This window comes from Phacochoerus africanus, chromosome 8 (genome assembly GCF_016906955.1).
Source record: "Phacochoerus africanus isolate WHEZ1 chromosome 8, ROS_Pafr_v1, whole genome shotgun sequence".
NCBI lineage: Eukaryota > Metazoa > Chordata > Mammalia > Artiodactyla > Suidae > Phacochoerus > Phacochoerus africanus.
Window position 1 is genome coordinate 42,625,991 of NC_062551.1, and position 20,919 is coordinate 42,646,909.

The 20,919-nt window shown below is 44.7% G+C and overlaps 1 protein-coding gene across 1 annotated transcript in view; it reads left to right on the plus strand.

The window, feature by feature from the left end:
* Window positions 1–20,919, plus strand: part of TDRD12 (tudor domain containing 12) — a 74,559-nt gene that overhangs the window by 10,595 nt on the left and 43,045 nt on the right. The window contains exons 4-12 of the mRNA XM_047792230.1: window positions 21–76; window positions 1,320–1,405; window positions 6,610–6,799; window positions 7,966–8,055; window positions 12,554–12,651; window positions 13,216–13,292; window positions 18,305–18,385; window positions 19,778–19,838; window positions 20,387–20,494. Of these exons, the coding sequence (XP_047648186.1) occupies window positions 21–76; window positions 1,320–1,405; window positions 6,610–6,799; window positions 7,966–8,055; window positions 12,554–12,651; window positions 13,216–13,292; window positions 18,305–18,385; window positions 19,778–19,838; window positions 20,387–20,494 (847 nt within the window). The remainder of the gene's footprint in view (window positions 1–20; window positions 77–1,319; window positions 1,406–6,609; window positions 6,800–7,965; window positions 8,056–12,553; window positions 12,652–13,215; window positions 13,293–18,304; window positions 18,386–19,777; window positions 19,839–20,386; window positions 20,495–20,919) is intronic.

Here is a 20,919-nt window from a genome sequence, read left to right on the forward strand (position 1 = left end):
TTGCGTCTGTTCTGTTCCAGACCCTCCAAGAAGTGGGACAGTGCGGCTATTCAGTACTTTCAGAATATCCTAAAAGGTGAGGCAGTGCTTTGAACAGACACCCAAGAGGGTTTTGCCTTCTGTTGGTGAGGGGGTTTGAGATGTGTCTGCTTAGCTGTTTGACCCCCCCCCCCCCGCCCTGCCGTGTGAGTTCGTAAGCTACCTGGAGCTTCTTCCACCCCAAGTGTCGCAGTGACTCTGCACCCCTGGAATTTGGGGGTGGATGGAGACATCGGTAATTGACAGGTGAAGTCAGACAGGGGCTGTTTGGGTGGGGCACCCTTCAACAATAAGAATGCCTGTCTCTCAGTTTGCATAGACGCTGCAGCACTGCCACATATATCTATGTGCATTTCATTGAACCAACAATTGACAAAAAGCCTAACGTTTTTGGCAAGCAAGGGACAATAAATGGATGCTTACTGGGTGATCACCATCATTGCTAATTAAGACGTGTTGAGGGTCCAAACTACCAAACCAGAGGCATCCCCCCTCCCATTTTTTTGTGTTCTTTTTATTTTTTATCATTGGCTGTAAAATAGACTCTTGTTTGTGGTGTCCGTCCTGAAAACCCTGGCAGTCTGAGCCAAATAACCGTGCTGACCTCTAGGGCTGTTCTGAGGAGCAACACCTGTTGGGGCCCTGGCCCCTCTTCGCCACCGCCCCTCTTCTGGGGTAAAGAAGTGGCCAGCAGCCCGTGTTGCACCTGGGAGAAATGGGAGGGAGGACGCCTCTGGTTTGGTAGTTTGGACCCTTGCGAGCCCACAGGGGGCCTGGGAGACCGGTTTTGGGGGAGGCAGGGTGCCTCAGAAACGTTGTCCTGGTGCCTCTGTGTAGCCTCCCTGGAGCCCGGTCTCCTCCCCTGTAAAATGACAGCAGCACCATCTCAGAGGGTGGCGGTAGGCGTGAAGTGAAACTGAGCAGAGGGCCTGTTGGTGCCCATACGTGGAGCTGCTTTTGGGATGAGCCCATGGGCATGGAGGGGTGCCATGGACTCGGGTGAAAGGCTGTGACTAGGCACAGGGTTTGGGAGTCACTGGAAGAGGAGAGAGCACAGAACCGAGCTTGAGGTGGTGTCACAGGAGGAGGATGCGGGGGGTGATGACAGAGGATCCAGGGCTGACTCCTTGCCCACCGCCAGACCCCTTCTGCACGAGGAAGCCTTGGGACCTTGCGCTGGGGAATCCTAAGTGGTTAGCAGAGACGGTGTGAGAAATAGTCGTAGTCGTTTTAAGATTACTTTTAATGTCAGCTAATGTGTTTTCATTTCTGCTGTTTAGCGACTACCCAGGTGGAAGCCAAATTGTGTGCAGTGGAAGAAGATACTTTTGACGTTTACCTTTATGTAACTATGAAAAATGAAAAGGTACGTGAAAGAACTGTATTTTAAACCCATTTTTATTATTGTTCAAAGTGTTTGAGAGTTCCCATCATGGTGCAGCGGAAACAAATCCAAGTAGGAACCATACCGTTGCAGGTTTGATCCCTGGACTTCCTCAGTGGATTAAGGATCTGGCATTTCCATGAGCTGTGGTGCAGGTCGCAGACGCACCTCAGATCTGGCATTGCTGTGGCTGTGGTGTAGGCCGGCAGCTGTAGCTCGGGTTAGACCCCTAGCCTGGGAACCTTCATATGCTGCAGGTGCAGCTCTAAAAAGACAAGACCAAAAAAGAAAAAAAAAGTGTTTATTTTAATAAAACAGTGAACATCAAGGAAAATAATGTCATTTACACAGCATAGACATTTTCTTATTCTTTCAAGATCTGGCTTAGATCAGAAGTTAGCCAGGACTGTTTTTCTTCTTCTTTTTTTTTTTTTTTTTTTTTGCACCCATGGCACATGGAAGTTCCCAGGGTAGGGTTCAAATCAGAGCTGCAGCCTCCAGCCAACGCCACAGTCACAGCAACGCCAGATCCAAGCCACATCTGTGACCCATGCTGTGGGTCACAGCAACTCCAGATCCATCATCCACTGAGTGAGGCCCGGGATTGTACCTGTATCCTCATGGTTACTAGTTGGGTTTGTTACCACTGAGCCACAACAGGAACTTCTTTTAATTATTTTAAAAAATGACTTTAGTATTTATTTCATTTCATTTCATTTATTTTCTTTTTTCTTTTTTAGCTGCCCCAAGGCATACGGAGTTTCCGGGCCAAGGATCAGGTCTGAGCCATAGCTATGGGAATGCCAGATCCTTAATCCACTGTGCCGGGCTGGGTTTGAACCTGCATCCCAGGGCTCCTGCGATGCCGCCAATCCCATTGCGCCACAGAGGGAACTCCTTTAGTATTTAATTTAGACAGCATTTTACTTAGTAATGGACAAGAAATTATTCCTATAGTGATGAATACGGAATGTTATTTTCTTATAAGAGGCCGTAATTTTTTTTTTTTTGCCTTCTCTAGGGCCACTCCCGCGGGATATGGAGGTTCCCAGGCTAGGGGTCTAATCGGAGCTGTAGTTGCCGGCCTACACCACAACCATAGCAATGCAGGATCCAAGCTGCATCTGTGATCTACACCACAGCTTACAGCAATGCCTGATCCTTAACCCACTGAGCAAGGCCAGGAATCGAACCCACAACCTCATGGTTCCTAGTCAGATGCGTTAACCACTGAGGCACGACAGGAACTCCCATGTTTTTTTTTAATACACATAATTTGGTCTGATGTTCTCTGCTCTTTCCCTCCTTAATTTTCTCATTGTATGTAATATGTGCCTATTGTAAAGAATTCAGATAATAACATGAGAGAAAGTGGGCATCACATGTGAGAGCCCCCCAGCCCCAGTTATTAGCTGGTTACCCTTGGCTGGTGGCCTTTTATCAAGGCTGTAGCTTGTGTGGCTATGGATGCAGATACAGATTTGGGAATGCTCAGGGCCCACAGAGGCCATTTAAACCATGGATTTATTTTAAAACTTTAGTTTGGAGCAGTTTCACAGTTATAGAAGAGATGCCGAAAGAGTGGAGAGATTTTGTGTGTGTGCTCTATCTGGGTTCCCCTGATGTTAACCATACAAACAAACGGTACAGTGACTGAAACCAGAGAATTAACACTGATAAAATGCTATTTTTAAAAACCTGCAGACCTTATTTGAATTTTGCCAGTTTTCCTGCTAATCTCCTCTCTGTGGTCTCAGATCAGATCCTGGATTCCACGTTGAATCTGTCGCATCTCCTTAGTGTCCTGCAATTTGACAGCTTGTCTTTCCTCCTCTTTTGAGACCTTGACACTTCTAAAGTGTACCGGCCACTTTTTTTTTTTTTTTTTGGGCCGTGCTTACAGCATGTGGAAGTTCCCAGGCCAGGGTTGAACCTGAGCCACACCAGGGACTTGAGCTGCTGCAGGGACAATGACAGACCCTTAACCCGCTGAGCCACAAAGGAACTCTGCTCACTTTGGCTTTTTTTGGCTTTTTCTCATGGTTAGCTTGAGGTATCACATAGTTTGAGCAGGAATGCTGCACACGTGATGTGCTTCTAGGTTGCTTTAGTGCAGGGGTCATGATGTTGACATGTGTTTTTGGAGGGGGGGGTGCCTGCAGGTGTGGCATAAGGAAGTTCCCAGGCTAGAGGTCAGGTTGGAGCTACAGCTGCCGGCCTACACCATAGCCACCGCAACAAAGGGATCCTTAACCCACTGAGTGGCACCAGGGATTGAACCTGTGTCCTCATGGATGCTCGTTGGTTTGTTTCCACTGAACCACAACTGGAACTCTGATGTTGACTATTGACGTGTCTTAGTACTAGTCACCTTAACCTTGATTGGCTGGTTAAGGTGGTGTCTGCTAGGCTTTTCCTGCAGAGTTACTGTTTATTCCTTTTGAAGTTATTAAGTATCTTTGAGGCTCTGCAAATATCCATCAGTGATTCTTGTGGTCAAAACCTATTTTCTGTGGTGTTGGCCCATTTCCATCATGGTTTCTACATATTTTTTTTCCTCTTATGGCATTTGGAAGTTCCCGGGTTGGGAATCGGAGCTGCATCTGTGACCTATGCCATAGCTTATGGCAACAGTGGATCCACAACTTACTGAGTGAGATCAGGGATCGAACCCATATCCTCATGGATACCATGTCGGGTTCCCAACCTGCTGAGCCACAACAGCACATGGAGGTTCCCAGGCTAGGGGTCGAATTGGAGCTGTAGCCGCCAGCCTATGCCAGAGCCACAGCAACACGGAAGCCATGCCGCGTCTGCGACCTACACCACAGCTCACGGCAATGCCGGATCCTTAACCCACTGAGCAAGACCAGTGATTGCCTGCAACCTCATAGTTCCTAGTCGGATTCGTTAACCACTGCACCACGACGGACACTCCTGCTTTCTACATTTTTAATTGGAATTCTGTCAGGAAGAACTGATCCTTTTTCCCCACTTATTACTTGATTTAGTAATTTAGCATAGACTCTTAAATATTTATTTTACTCTGGGGGAGATAATCCATTGTTATCATTACTTTCTGGCCCAGATTGTGGCAGATTTGGTTATTAGGAGGTCTTCAAAATGCCTTCTTTGTCCTTTCAGTGTGCCCCATCATTGGTGAAAATTCCCTACGCTCTGGTTCCACAAGATGCTCCAGGCTAATTTTGTCATTTTCCAGCCCCAGCCTTAGAAGCAGCTGCTAGTCCAAGATGTGGTTCCTTATATTGAAGAATGGTCTTCAGATTTCATGCTTTTTTGTAACATTACAGTGTGTGTGTGTATATATATGACACATTCCCCCCCCCTTTTTTATTAGAGTTGATTTACAATGTCATGCCAATTTCTGTTGTACAGCAAAGTGACCCAGTCATACATACATACATGCTCTTTCTTGCATTATCTTCCATCATGTTCTACCCCAAGAGACTGGATATAGTTCCCTGTGCTGTAAAGTAGGACCTCATTGCTTCTCCATTGTCAATGTAATAGTTTGCATCTGCTAACTTCCAAACTCCCAGTCCATCCCACTCCTTCCCCCCATCCCCGACAATCACAGGTCTGTTCTCTCTGTGAGTCGATTCTGTTCTGTAGATAGGTTCTTTTGTGCCCTAGAACCACATAGAAGTGATATCCTATGGTATTTGTCTTTCTCTTTTTGACTGACTTCACTTAGTATGAGATCTCTAGTTCCATCCGTGTTGCTGCAAATGGCATTGTTTCTTCCTTTATATGGCCGAGTAGTATTCCATTGTATACATGTACCTCATCTTCTTAACCCACTCATCTCTCGATGGATGTTTAGGTTGTTTCCATGTCTTGGCTATTACGAATAGTGCTCCTATGAACTTATGGGTGCATGTATCTTTTTTTTTTTTTTGTCTTTTTTGCCTTTTCTAGGGCCACTCCTGCAGCATATGGAGGTTCCCAGGCTAGGGGTCGAATCGGAGCTGTAGCTGCTGGCCTATGCCAGAGCCACAGCAAGGCGGGATCCAAGCCACGTCTGCAACCTACACCACAGCTCACGGCAACGCCGGATCCTTAAACCACTGAGCGAGGCCAGGGATCGAACCCGCAACCCCATGGTTCCTAGTTGGATTCGTTAACCACTGAGCCACAACGGGAACTCCATGTATCTTTTTGAATTGTAGTTTTGTCTCGATATATGCCCAGGAGTGGGATTGCTGGACCATATTGGTAGTTCTATATTCAGTTTTCTGAGGTAACTACATACTGTTCTGTTCTTTGCAGTGGTTGTACCAATTTATGTTCCCACCAACAGGGTAGGGGCGCTCCCTTTTCTCCACACCCTCTCCAGCATTTGTTATTTGTACACTTTTTAATGATGGCCATTATGACTAGTGTGAGGTGGTACCTCATTGTAGTTTTGATTTGCATTTCTGTAATAATCAGTGATGTTGAGCATCTTTCCATGGACCCACTGGCCATCTCTATGTCTTCTTTGGAAAAATGTGTATTTAGACCCTCGGATCCTCTGCCTGTTTTCTAATTGGATTATTTGGGGATTTTTGTTTCTTTGTTTGCTATTGAGTTGTATGAGTTCTTTATATATTTGGGGATTTTTTTTACCCTTTTTCTTTTTCTTTTTTTTTTTAGGGCCACAACTGTGGCCTGTGGAGGTTCCTAGGCTAAGGGTTGAATTGGAGCTACAGCTGCCAGCCTACACCACAAGCCACAGCAATGCAGGATCTGAGCCACGTCTGTAGCCTACCCCACAGGTCACAGTAATGCTGGATCCTTAACCCACTGAGTGAGGTCAGGGATCAAACCCGCAACTTCATGGTTCCTAGTCAGATTCGTTACTGCTGTGCCATGATGGGAAATCCATATGAGTTCTTTATATATTTTGAATATTAACTCCTTACATCTCTGGTGCTTTCAAAATGTTTCTTAGATTTCATACAGTTTCTTTCTGTTTTCTTCTCAGGAAAGTTGGTGAGAAGTATCTAGGTCACCATTACTAGAGCAGAAGTCAGTAGATCAATTTCTATTAAATTGTATTCTGTAAAATAATTGTGTTGAAGATTGAAATCGAATAATTGTGTTGATTGAAATTTGGGGTTAAGTTTGGAATAGTTGCTGAAGTAACTTGACTTATTATCCATGAAATGTTTAAAATTACACAGGTTTGTGTTAATGACGATCTGGTTGCAAAGAACTTCGCTTGTTACGTATCGCCCATGGAGAATCAAAACCTCGATTCTTTAAAGAAACCAAGATTGAATATAAAGTCAGCATCATTTTCCAGTAAACTCAACCCGGCACTTACTCTTTGGCCGATGTTTTTGCAAGGAAAAGATTCTCAAGGGATGGAAAGTGAGTGGATTCTCAACAATGTATGTTTCCTTTAAACTGTCTTACTTATAGGGGTCTTAGTGTACTGATATGAGTTGTACAGACTTTTCCTCATATGGAGGCATTGGATTCTGAATTTAATATTTTAATTTTAATCCTAATGAGTTTGCAACAAGTTTGAGGTTAAGAGGTCAAGAGATGCTGTAGGTGGGTTTTTTTGTTTTGTTTTTTGTTTTTTTCTCTTTAGGGCTGCAGCCGTGGCATTTGGAGGTTTCCAGGCTAGGGGTCCAATCAGAGCTACAGCTGCCAGCCTACGCCACAGTCACAGCAACGCAGGATCTGAGCTGTGTCTGTGACCTACAGCACAGTTCATAGCAATGCTGGATCCTTAACCCACTGAGCGAGGCCAGGGATCAAACCTGTGTCCTCCTAGGTCCTAGTCGGGTTCGTTAACCGCTGAGCCATGAAGGGAACTCAAGTTCTGCTGCAGTTTGTTTATATGAAAACAGAAGAAAAAACTATTGTCAATTTCTTATCAACATGAAATTGTACTTTTATAAGGCCCTATGTTCATAAAGATATTACCAAAATAAAGTTTTATTTGTTTAGTGTTTTAGATATTTTTTGGCCACATCTGTGGTCGGCAGAAGTTCCCAGGCCAGGAATCAAACCTTTGCCACAGCAACCACCCGAGCTGCTGCAGCGACAACCCTTAACCCACTGCACCAAAAGAGAACTCCTAGATACTTTTAATTTTTTTGCTTTCTAGGGCTGTGCCTGTGGCATATGGAGGTTCCCAGGTGAGGGGTTAAATCGGAGCTGTAGCTGCCAGTCTACACCACAGCCACAGCAACACTAGATCTGAGCCACGTCTGTGACCTACACTACAGCTCATGGCAAGGCCGGTTCCCAAACCCACTGAGTGAGGCCAGGGATGGTTGAACCTGCGTCCTTATGGTTCCAAGTCGGATTCATTTCTGCTGAGCCACGACGGGAACTCCAAGAACAACTTGACATGTCTCTCTCCCTCCACTTTTCTTTTGTCCCCTCACGTTGCTGTCCTGCCCTGAGTTAGATTATCCTGTAACCTTACACCAAAAATGAAACCAGAAGCATACCAACAAATTCACATTTGTGTTTTGGGTTTTATTTCATGATTTAATCTGGAAATGTATTATTTCTGTCAGATTCACATGGTTTAACTTTTCTGGCGAAGTCTCTCCAGCATCCGTGGCCCAAGGGTGTGAGTGACCTCAGGCCAACCTCTAGGATCTTGGGTGAGTTCTCTCTCACTTCATTTCATAGCAACGTAAAAGAATACTCTTAATTCTCTGAAGACTGTAAGGTTGGTTAGAGGGGCTATGAGAACTCTTTTCCCCTCAATTTAGTGGAACCAATTTACAGTGAAGAGGCCAACAAAGATGATGTGCCTTTTTTTGTGTGTGTGTGTGTGTGTGTGTGTGTTTTTTTTTTTTTGCTATTTCTTGGGCCGCTCCTGTGGCACATGGAGGTTCCCAGGCTAGGGGTCTAATCGGAGCTGTAGCCACCAGCCTATGCCAGAGCCACAGCAATGTGGGATCCGAGTCACGTCTGTGACCCACACCACAACTCACGGCAACGCTGGATCCTTAACCCACTGAGCAAGGCCAGGTATCGAACCCGCAACCTCATGGTTCCTAGTCGGATTTGTTAACCACTGCGCCACCACGGGAACTCCTGGTTTATTTTTATTTTAAGCAATAGGATGCATAAAAATGAGAAAGGCATCTGCGAAGTCAGAAATACCCAGTCTTCAATTTCTTATCTCCAGGATCTTTAATGAATTGGAATTGTTGGGCAAGGGTGAAATATACCACTGCTTTGATGCTTGGTCACCCTCTGTGGAGATATCCACGATTTCGCACTTACATGGGGCTTAGGTATACCTGTGGACGTGATGTTTCACATACAGCCATGGTAAACCTCAACTAAACTACAGCCGTAATCAGCTAAAAGATTCCCTCCACTTTAAATTACCTTGGTCATGTTGTTCATCATACAAACACACAGATAATCAGAACTTTAAAAGCCTGTCATCTTGACTATACCTACTAATTAAAATTTTACAGCCTTTTTCCCCCCACCGTTTTCCAGATGTGAGGGTGGCCAGACCTGCAGCATATGGAGGTTCCCAGGCTAGAGGTCAAATCAGAGCTACAGCTGCCGGCCTACTCCACCGCCACAGCCACGCCAGGTCCGAGATGCATCTGCGACCTACAGCACAGCTCAGGGCAGCACCGGATCCTTAACCCACTGAGCGAGGCCAGGGATTGAACCCACAACCTCATGGTTCCTAGTCGGATTCATTTCCACTGCGCCATGACAGGAACTCCTGTGTACGATCTCTATCTTACAGAAATGGGATCCTACCATATATACTGCTGTGGAGTGTTTTTCATTTAATATATGGCTGAACTCTTTCTAGGTCAAATGGATCCAGTGTTATGTGGTTTCAGGATGTGAAACATGGCTTGGACGTAATAGTCCATCAGTGCACTCCCTCCCTTGTTCCACAGGGAGGCACTATTCCCACTTGTTGAGTTGGTCAGTTGGGCTCTTCATGTGCAGAGTTTGGCAGGCTTTGGTATATGTGGTCCCACCCATACTTCTTTTTTTTTTGGTTTTGTTTTTTGTTTTTTAGGGCCGTACCTGCAGCATATGGAGGTTCGCAAGCTAGGGGTCCAATTGGAGCTACAGTGGCTGGCCTACGCCACAGCCACAGCAACACAGGATCTGAGCCGTGTCTGTGACCTACACCGCATAGCTCATGGCAATGCCGGATTCTTAACCCACTGAGCGAGGCCAGGGATCAGACCTGCAACCTCATGGTTCCTGCTCGGATTCGTTTCCACTGTGCCACAATGGGAACTCCCCCACCCATATTCTGATATGACCCCATATCCTGTTGGGGTGCAAGGTGGGAATTCCTGCAGCAAGGAGCCCTTTGCTGATAGGAATGTGTTATTTCCATTTGTATTTCTTCTCTTTTCATGGGAGCAGGAAAAACACCAGGCATTTACATCGTGATTAGCCACCGCGCAGCTTTCCATTATATAGATTCTGTCATTATGATTTCAAGTAGCCCCAGGTTGCTGGGAAATAATTATTTCCTCCCTTTCTTTATTATAATCAGTGTTGAAATGAACTGTGCATGTCCTCGAAAAGGAAAAAGTTGATTGTAAACAAAAGAAAACTAATGTGATATTTGACTGGATTATCATATAAGAAACAAAATTATTCGTTTTTACTTATTCAGAGATTTACCTTGTGAATTATTGTGAGAAGCTATTTCAACTATATTTTTATTAATTTTTGGTACTTTGAAGTTGCTTTTTTTTTTTTTAAGTGTCATACTTTTCAGTACTTGGCTAACCAATCAGCTAGTATAGGAAACCATTTGAGAATAAGTTGCTGACTGGAATTCCCATCTCTCCCCAGTAGTTGTGTGTTTTTCCTAGAAATTCTCAAAAATGTTCACAATACAGCTTTCAAAAGCAGAAAATGAACATCGATGCATTGTGATCATCTAACCCTCAGATACCCTGTAACCCCTGTCAGCATCCTTCAGTGCATCTCCTGGTCCCCCTTAGGCTGCAGCAGTCATCAGGCACCTTTGAAGATTATAGACCAGTGATTCTGTAGAATGGCCTAATTGTGGCCGATGATTTCCTGTTTTCAACTTCATTGATTTTTGCTCTGATTTTTCTTTCTTTTTTTTTTCTGCTTACTTTAATGTGCTGTTTTTTTTCCCCCCCTACTTTCCTAAGGTGGAAGCTTACATTATTTATTTTAGATTTTTCTCTGTTTCCAATATACACTTTTTTTTTTTGTCTTTTTGCTATTTCTTGGGCGGCTCCTGCGGCATATGGAGGTTCCCAGGCTAGGAGTCCAGTCGGAGCTGTAGCCACCGGCCTACGCCAGAGCCACAGCAACGCGGGATCCAAGCCGCATCTGCAACCTACACCACAGCTCATGGCAACGCCGGATCGTTAACCCAGTGAGCAAGGGCAGGGACCGAACCCGCAACCTCATGGTTCCTAGTCGGATTCGTTAACCATTGCGCCACGACGGGAACTCCCCATTATACACATTTAATGCTATCATTTGCCCTTTACTGCTTTCGTTCATCCCACAAATTTTGATGAGTTGTGTTTTCTTTCACTTATTTATTTTAGGGGCATACCTGCAGCATATGGAAATTCCTGGGCTGGGGGTTGAATCGGAGCTGCAGTTGAGGCCTGCACCACAGCAATGCTGGATCTGAGCCACATCTGTGATCTGCACCACGGCCTGTGGCAATGCTGGATCCTTAACCCACTGAGTGAGACCAGGGATGGAACCTGCATCCTCCTGGATACTAGTTGGGTTCTTAACCCACTGAGCCACAACAGGAACGCCTCTATTTTCATTTAGTTAAAAATTTTTTTTGAAATTTCCTCTTGATCCATATATTATGTAGAAGTATATTGTTTAATCTCTAAATGTTTCAGGATTTTCCAGCCATCTTTTTGTGATTAAGTTGGTTTAATTCCACTGTGGTCTGAGAGTATACATTGTATAATTTCTAGTCTTTTAAATTTGTTTAGGTTTTTTTTTTTTTTCCTTCCTTTTTAGGGCTGCACCCTTGGCATATGGAAGTTCCCAGGCTAGGGGTCGAATCGGAGCTGTAGCTGCCGGCCTGTGCCACAGCACAGCAATGCCAGATCTGAGCTGTGGCGGTGACCTACACCACAGCTCTCGGCAATGCTGGATCCGTAGCCCACTGAGCGAGGCCAGGGATCTAACCTGCATCCTCATGGATACTAGTTGGATTTGTTTCCACTGTGCTGCCATGGGGGAACTTGCTGTTTAGGTGTGTTTTATATGGTCTGTATTGGTATAATTTCCTTTTGAGCTTGAGAAGCAGGTGCATCCTGCTGTAGGTAAAGGTGATGTAGGATAACAATCGTGACCAGTTGCCTGGTGCTGCCCTTGAGCTCAGCTGCACCCTTACGGATCTTCTGCCTGCAGGACTGTCCATTCCTGATAGAGGGGTGTTGGTGTCTCCAGCTCTAAGAGTGGACTCATTTATTTCTCCTTGCAGTTGTAGCAGTGTTTGCCTCAAATATTTTGATGCTCTCTTGTTAATAAGTACATGCACATTAGGGTCTCTTATAGCTTCTTGAAGAATTGGCTCGTTTATTATTACGTGATACCTCTCTCCTTCCTAATTTTCCTGTCCTGAGGTCTGCTCTGCCTGAAATTAATGTAGCCACTTCAGGTTTTCTTTTTAAAGCTATAAGTTTTTATCATTTAATATAAAAAATTTTTGTCTTATCTTTTTAGGGCCGCACCCTCGGCATATGGAGGTTCCCAGGCTAGGGGTCGAATCAGAGCTGTAGCTGCCGGCTTACACCACAGCCACAGCAACGTGGGATCTGAGCGGCGTCTGCGACTTACACCACAGCTCTTGGCAACACCAGATCCTTAACCTACTGAGCAAGGCCAGGGATCGAACCTGCAACCTCATGGTTCCTAGTTGGATTCGTTAACCACTGCGCCATGATGGGAACTCCCTGAAGCAAGATTTTTAAATTTAACTCCCTCAAATAAAAGTTTGATACAAAAGCCTGTTCTGTAATAATTTTATGTATTAAGGTTTTATGATAGGAATTTTTCGGTATAATCCTTTCTGCCCTATTTTCTATTTATGAATAACACTTTCTGAGATAATTTTTATCACTTTTTATTTTACAGATAAAGCCGTAAAATGTAATATGGATTTATTGCGAAGTTCATCTAAAAAAAAATCTGAAAAGAAACAGCGGTGCATCTCTTTAAAAGATGTAAATAAGGTATTTTTAAATGTCCATTAAATGTATCGTTCATATAATGTTGATTTTAGAATGTTCTCCTTTAAAATTTGCTAGGAACCAAACATATGGCTATGATCATTATGAAAAAAATATGTTTTCATGTCTGTGCTGTTTCGAAAGAACAGGGTGATTCCTGCTTCCCTTCTCGTCAAGCCGTCGTTCTTGTCCTACAGTTGGGTGTTTTTTCTCAAAGTATTTTAACAAGGATGTAAAAATCTGGAATTAAGGGACTCTCTGTTAGTTACATTCAAGCCTCACTTGTTTCTTCAGTCCCTTTGAGAAGACACATGAAAATAATTACAGGACATTTAAATGCTGATTATCTGAAAGGCTGGATGTCTGGAATTTGGATACTTCAATCTAGTGGTGACAGTGGTGGCATAAACAACCAGCTTTCCGGATCTTTGTCTTGCCACATCTGGGTTGCCTCAGTATCATCTGGGATGGTTGTCTGTGAGAATAACTCCCATGGAATTTTGATTCCAAGAATATACATCTTACTAGCATAAATATTCTTTCTGAAAAAAAATTTTTTTTTTACAGTGTGTTGAATCTTCAGTGTACTGGCCAACACAAAGGGACATAACCATATACGCCGATCCAGATATACCAGCGGCAAGGTATGATTTGAAAATCCCATGTAATTGACTAGAGACTTAAGTATAATATTTTCTTACATAATGTTTTGTAAGAGTGATGGAAAATATTTGATTTCAAAAAAAGAGTGATCTTGGACTTTTTTTTTTTTCTTTTTAAGGCTGCACCCGCAGCATATGAAAGTTCCCAGGCTGGGGGCCAAATCAGAGCTACAGGGGCCAGCCTACACCACAGACACAGCAACACAGGCTCTGAGCCACACCTGCGATCTACACCACAGCTCATGGCAATGCCGGATCCCTGACCCACTGATCGAGGCTGGCGATCGAACCTGCATCCTCATGGGTACTAGTCCGATTCGTTTCTGCTGCGCCACAAGAGGAACTCTGTCCTTGGAAAATTTGACTAAACATATATTAATTTGTTGGAAGTTCCCAGGCCAGGAATTGAACCCAAGCCACAGCAGTGACCTGAGCCGTAGCATTGACAACACCGAGTCCTTAACTGCTGGGCCAGCAGGGAATTCCCATTTATTAATTTGAGATAAAAATGTGACAGGAGTTCCCGTCGTGGCGCAGTGGTTAACAAATCCGACTAGGAACCATGAGGTTGCGGGTTCGGTCCCTGCCCTTGCTCAGTGGGTTAAGGATCCGGCGTTGCCGTGAGCTGTGGTGTAGGTTGCAGACGCGGCTTGGATCCCGCGTTGCTGTGGCTCTGGCGTAGGCCGGTGGCTACAGCTCCGATTCGACCCCTAGCCTGGGAACCTCCATATGCCGCGGGATCGGCCCAAAGAAATAGCAAAAAGACAAAAAAAAAATGTTTTGACAACTGGCGAGCAGCACAGTTGGCCAAAAAGTGGTCATGGTTCTAGAGTCTCCTTGTTATCTCATTGGACAGAGTTGTTTCTGTAAGGCAGGTCCAATGACATTGCCTTGATGTAAAGGAGGCTAAAAGTGGGCTCCGTGGCAGTTCAAGTTGGTGGAAAGCAAAGGCTGTTTTGTTTCATTCTTGAAGATGAGCGTCAAAGACTTTGTAAGTAACCCTGTCCTCCCCAACGTACATGTCAGGGATAGAAATGAAATCACAGGAAGGCTGTCATATTTTATACTTCGCACATGGCATGAAATCTTAAAGTAGGATGCTTCCTTTTCTCCCCTCCTGGACTTTATGGTAGTGTGGCCATAACATTTTATTTATGCATTTGTTCCAAATGCTCGAATCTATTATCATGTGTATTTAGATAGTCAATTTTCTTTTAGAGGGATTTGAACAATAAGAAAAAAAATCTTATCTACTTACCTCTGTAGTTGCCATGTATGCTCTTCACTTTTTCTGTAGACCCAGATCTTCATCTGCTATCATTTTCCCTCTACTATTTCTTTGTATTATGGCTCAGCTTTTGTATGTCTGAAACATTATTTTAGCTTCATTTAAAAAAACCTTGGCTAGGTATAGAATTCTAGGTTGAAAGTTCTTTTTTCTCTTTGTTTTAAAGATGTTGGTCCACCTGCTTGCTCATGTTGCGCCTGATGCAAAATCTATTGTCATCTTTTTCCTTTGGTCTGTTGTTTGCAACGTTATCCTTTTCCCTCTGCTTTTAAGATTTTTCTCCTTATTGCTGCTTTGAGCAACTTCATTATTGTATGTGTTTGATACAGTTTCTTATGCTTGGGGTTCATTAGAATCCTTCATTTGTAGGTTTCTGTCTTTTCACCAAATTTGGTGGGTATTGAGCTGTTAATTCTACAACTTTTTTTTTCTGCACCCATCTCTTTCTCCTCTTCTTTTGAGATTTTTTTAAAAAGTTTATCTTTATTTTTTGTCTTTTTAGGGCCATACCCATGGCATATAGAGGTTCCCAGGCTGGGGGTCGCATCAGAACTACAGCTGCTGGCCTACACCACAGACACAGCAACGCTGGATCTGAGCCATGCCTGTGACCTACACCACAGCTCACAGCAATGCCAGATCCTTAACCCCTGAGCAAGGCCATGGATGGAACCTGTGTCCTCATGGATACTAGTTGGGTTCATTAACCACTGAGCCACGATGGGAACTCCTCTTTTGAGACTTTTATTTTTATTTATTTATTTATTTTTGAGACTTTTATGAGACAGATATCACTGAGACTGTTCATTCAATCTTTTTTTCTTGCTGTTCTTCTTACTAATAATTCTGCTGGTCTGTTTTTAATTTAATTGACTTCTGTCATCTTCATTCTGCTATTAAGTCCATCCAGTGAATTTTTAATTTGGTGTATTATATTTTTTTAGTTCTAGAATTTTTGTTTTTTTTTTTTTTTTGTCTTTTTAGGGTCACACCCATGGCATATGGAAGTCCCCAGGCTAGGGGCTGAATCAGAGCTACAGCTCCCGGTCTATACCACAGCCACAGCAATGCCAGATCCAAGCCATGTCTGCAGCCTACACCACAGCTCATCACAATGCTGGATCCTTAATCCACTGAGCAAGGACAAGGATCAAACCCAAGTCCTCAAGGATACTAGTTGGATTGGTTACCCCTGAGCCACAATGGGAACTCCTCGTTTGATTTTTTTTTTTATAGGTTATATTTGCTGAGAAGGAAAGGAAATTCTTTCTTTCTTTTTTTTTTTTCCTTTTTTTGTCTTTTTAGGGCCCCACCCATGGCATATGAAAGTTCTCAGGCTAGGGGTTGAATTGGAGCTGTAGCTGCCAGCCCAGGCCACAGCAACAGCCACGCAGAATCCGAGCCATGTCTGCTCCCTACACCACAGCTCACAGCAATGCTGGATCCTTAACCCACTGAGCGAGGTCAGGGATGGAACCCACGTCCTTGTGGATACTAGTCAGGTTCATTACCACTGAGCCATGATGGGAACTCCCGAAAACAAAATTCTTATAGTCTCCTTCAAGAGTGCTTGCCTTTCCTTTTCCTATGGAGCATGGTTCTAATGACAGCCACTCTAAGTGTTTGAGGATTCCCGTTTCTGAGTCACGTTGGGCATTGCTGTGGCTCCTGGTGATTACCTTTCCCTCTACATTCGAGCTGATTTTCCCGGTTCTTTATGTGTCACGTCATTTTAGATTGTCTTCTGGGTATTTTGACTGTTATAGTATGAGACTGTTTCTTTTCGAATCCTCTGGAGAATGTTGATTTTGTTGTTTTTGTTGGTTTTAGCAGAAGCTTGTCACTGTCTTAGGTTCAGACCTCCAGCTCTTGCTGTGGGTGGTGATTGCTTCCCTCTTTCCAAGTCTTTGGTAACAAACACAGCGTCAGGTCTGGTGTTTTTTTTTGTTTTTTTTTTTTGCCATTTCTTGGGCCACTCCAGCGGCATATGGAGGTTCCCAGGCTAGGGGTTGAATTGGAGCTGTAGCCACCGGCCTATGCCAGAGCCACAGCAGCTCGGGATCCGAGCCGAGTCTACAACCTACACCACAGCTCACGGCAACGCCGGATCGTTAACCCACTGAGCAAGGGCTGGGATCGAACCCGCAACCGCATGATTCTTAGATTCGTTAACCACTGCGCCACGACGGGAACTCCAGGTCTGTTCTTAATATACTCAACTCGGGGTGAACCTGGTACTTGTGTTGGGTCATAAATAGGGGATCCCACTCCCTTTCAGTTCTCTTTTTCACCCCAGGATTTTCCTCACACTCACCATTTTCTACATGTTTCTTCTCTCAGTCTCTCTGAGCAGATGGGTGGTTTCTTGTGAAGAAGCTGCCCTGCAGTTCTGTGTACCTGGGTCTGCTGGTAGCGCAAGACAGCAGGAGAAAGATGGGAGGAAAAAAGATGGGAGATTTTCCTCATACAGCCTTTGGACTTTGGGGTCCCCATTTCCCAGTTTCTCTGGAGGGAGGGGGAGGTTTTCTCTTGGGTTTAAGGTGACCACACTGCTGTTCCCCCTGCAGCATGCTGCTCCATGGTCAGAGCTGGCCTTGGGGCAGTGCCAGGAGCAAAAAAGAGGAAAGAAAGTTGGGATTCCTCTCATTCTTTGGTTCAGGGCCCCTCTTCCTTGTTCTCTGGGAAAAACACAGTCGGCTCCCCCTTACCCACAGCTCCTCATCTGCACAAGCACAGGTCCCCCGGGTAGGTGGGAGGGCCAACTGTTCTACCCCACCTCCTCCAAGGGGTCAGTGCCCCACACATGGCACATGCCAAGGGGTGGCTGTCAAGTTCCCTTTGGGGTTTTTTTTTTTTTTTTGGTCTTTTGCTATTTCTTTGGGCTGCTCCTGTGGCATATGGAGGTTCCCAGGCTAGGGGTCGAATCGGAGCTGTAGCCACCGGCCCACACCAGAGCCACAGCAATGCGGGATCCGAGCCGCGTCTGCAACCTACACCACAGCTCATGGCAACGCCGGATCATTAACCCACCGAGCAAGGCCAGGGATCGAACCCGCAACCTCATGGTTCCTAGTCGGATTCGTTTCCACTGGGCCACGATGGCAACTCCCTCTCAGGGATTTTGGTGTCTGCATCCTCCCCACAGTTCTGCCATTCAGATCAACACCAAGAATTGGAGGCAGGTAAAAGCCAGGCAGCTCCATGATTCTCTGGTTCTTCGCTTTTGATTTGTCTGCTCCCGTGGTTTGGTACTTTGCCCTGAGTTTTCGGTTGTATTCAGCAGGACAGGCCGTGGGGGGCTTGCTCCCTCTTGGCAGCGCCAGGACTGTCATCGTGGTTTTCATGCCCAAAGGGCATGAAAGAGCTTCACTTCTCACAGAAATCACTTGGGTGGATCACCTTATTCCTCAGTGGTGCTTCTTAAATTTTCTCCCAGAAAATAAAGATATCTTTAGGATTGGGATAAATAGGTTCAGAAATTTTTTTAAATGATTTTTATTTTTTCCATTATAGTTCGTTTACAGTGTTCTGTCAATTTTCTGCTCTACAGCAAAGTGACCCAGTCACACGTACGTACATATATATATATACACATTCTTTTTCTCACATTATCCTCCATCAAGCGCCATCACAAGTGACTAGATGTGGTTCCCAGTGCTATACAGCAGTAGGTTCAGAAATTTTAATGAATGTTTTTGATTTCTAGTGCTTTATGTCAGAAGTCAAATGAGAAACCACTTAGATCAGCTGAGAAGAAAGAATACAATGAGAAGAACGGCTGTGTGAAGTATGGATGTTTTTCTTGGCCTAAATTTTTAATTGAAATAATTGTCATAAAATTATAAGCAGGAAGGGTTTACATATGATTTTATTAATTTCAAGCCTATGTTCCCATAAAGCAAATATATACACAGAGTGTATAGGCTTTGAAGTTAGTTTTTTCTTTTCCATTTACGAGGGTGTATTTTATGATTTAAAGCTTTGTTCCATTGTAAATAGCCATTCTCTCCCTTCCCTTCCTGATTCTCTTGGTGCAGTGAACAGTTTTATGAAACAAATTATATATAGTTGATCTTTGGGGGCTGGTGATTTTATATGGGTTTGTGCTTGCTTGCTTCCCAGTTTTCTGATGTTAAATAGATCTGCCACCTGCAGGAGATACTAATGATTTGCAGTGTGTTATTTGGAGATTTTTTTTTTTTTTTTTGTCCTGCCAGATTCACGTAGTGTTCACTTACAAGTTGTTCACTATAGCATAATCACTTCATTTGATACTTGTTTAATCCACCAAATGTTTTCCTACCAATTTTTATGATTTCCAGCCTAAAGACACTCTTAGATTCCAAATGTGCTGCTCTGAAGCCACCAGAGGGACAAAGCATTAAAGACAGTTTAGCCATGAAGAGGTTGAACTGTATCTACTAGTTGGCCCAGGATGCCCAGGGACAGGGTGGTGACCCCGTAGCTCTTTGTGTGGCCTGACCTCCCAGAGGCTACTCTGTGGTCCCGTGCTGTCCTCTCGCCCATCAGGAGCACCTCACGGTGTCCAGGGCAGGGGCCCTGAGGGCCACCATGGCACCCACGGGGCTGGGGGCGGCAGTTCATGGAGCAGAGCCGACCTTTCTCTCGGGCATCCCTCCGCCTCATACCTGAGAGGCGTGGTGCTGCAGGAGCTTATTTCCTTGGAACAAGAGACCTTGCATTGTCCGTGCCGCTCATTTCTTTCGTGCTAAGTGCCCTTTACACAGAACCCACTGATGAAATGACACCAACTGATGTCTCAGCCTGCTGTGGTTTGCCAGGAGCCTTGAATGATTCAGGAGTAGACAGCAAGAAAGGAAGGAGTCAGTGGGTTTCCTAGAAGAAACATGGGATGACCTAGTTGGTGATCATGCAGTCTTTCTCCTGGTCCAGGGCATGTGGCCCTGGGATTGGCAGCACTGAGTCCACTGCGTGGGTCCCGGAGGGGGAGGGGCGAGCGGGAGACCAGCCAGACCAGCATGGCCCCTGGGTTGCAATAGACACAGTGAAACAGAACGAGCAGTAGCATCCGAGCCATGCTTTGGGGGACAGAGTTCACTTTACCTCTGTCAGGGAAGAATTAGAATAGTAGTGCAACTGAAGAAATAGAAACACTGCTTTTTTTTTCTTTCAAAGTCTCCTTTTGATTATTTTACAGATTATTGCAGTTTTTAAATCCTGATCCTTTGAAAACGGATGGAATCTCTGATCTGCAGCAGGTATTGCAAACCATACCCCCCCCCCCCCCCGCAAAAAAAAGAAAGGTAGCTGTGTGCTCTTTACATCCTGCAGAGAAACTCCTTTCCTGGGGACTTTACCTGAGACATTCTTTTAGAAATCAGCTAGTGAATTATTGCTTTAGAGACACAGCTTTTTGTCTCTTTGGGTAATAGATAATCTTCCTTTCGTTTTGGTGGTTTGGGTTTTGTTTGTTTTGTTTTGGTTTGGTTTTTTTAGGGCTACACCCTTGGCATATGGAGGTTCCCAGGCTAGGTCAAATTGGAGCTATAGCTTTCAGCCTGCACCACAGCCACAGCAACGCCAATCTGTAACCCACTGAGCAAGGCCAGGGGGTTGAACCCACGTCCTCACGGATGCTAGTTGGGTTTGTTAACCATGGAGCCACGATGGGAACTCCTTGGTCGTTTGGGTTTTGATAGGCGTGTGACCTAGGGTTTTTGCATTGAAACCAGACTCTCTTTCATTTCTGTTACATTCTTGGTGCTCTGCGCCAAGTCGCTGGGCTATCTAACGCTTGTGTTCTTAGTTGCAGAAGCTGAAGTCGGGCTCCCGGCAGCCATTGGTGGTTCTGCGGAACAGGGTGGAGCCCTGCTTGTCTGTTGACGTGGCGCCGCTCTCAGCCGACATGAAAAAGGTGACAGTGCCCAGATCAGACTCGCAATGGAGTCCTGACTGGTCTGGCGTAGAAAGATTTTAATACACAGTTCTCAGGTTGCATTGGTATAATTCCTTTGCTCTTGAACTTCTCTCTTAAGCTTCTGTTATTCCTCATTTATTCTTAAGTCCAGGTTAACGTCTTCTAAGTGAATGATTTCTTTTGTGGAGAAACCTAAATGCTTCTCTGAAGTAAGTGACCACATGTGCCTCTGGAAAGGGGCTGTGAAGGAACACAAGCAGTCAGGACATTCATGATGTATTTCTTCTCAGCATTTTCAGAATTGCTTTATAGACCTGTGGTTTCACTTAGATGGTTGGTTTATTATTATTTTTTATTATTATTATTATTTTGTTTTTCAGGGCCTCACCTGCAGCATATGGAGGTTCCCAGGCTAGGGGTTG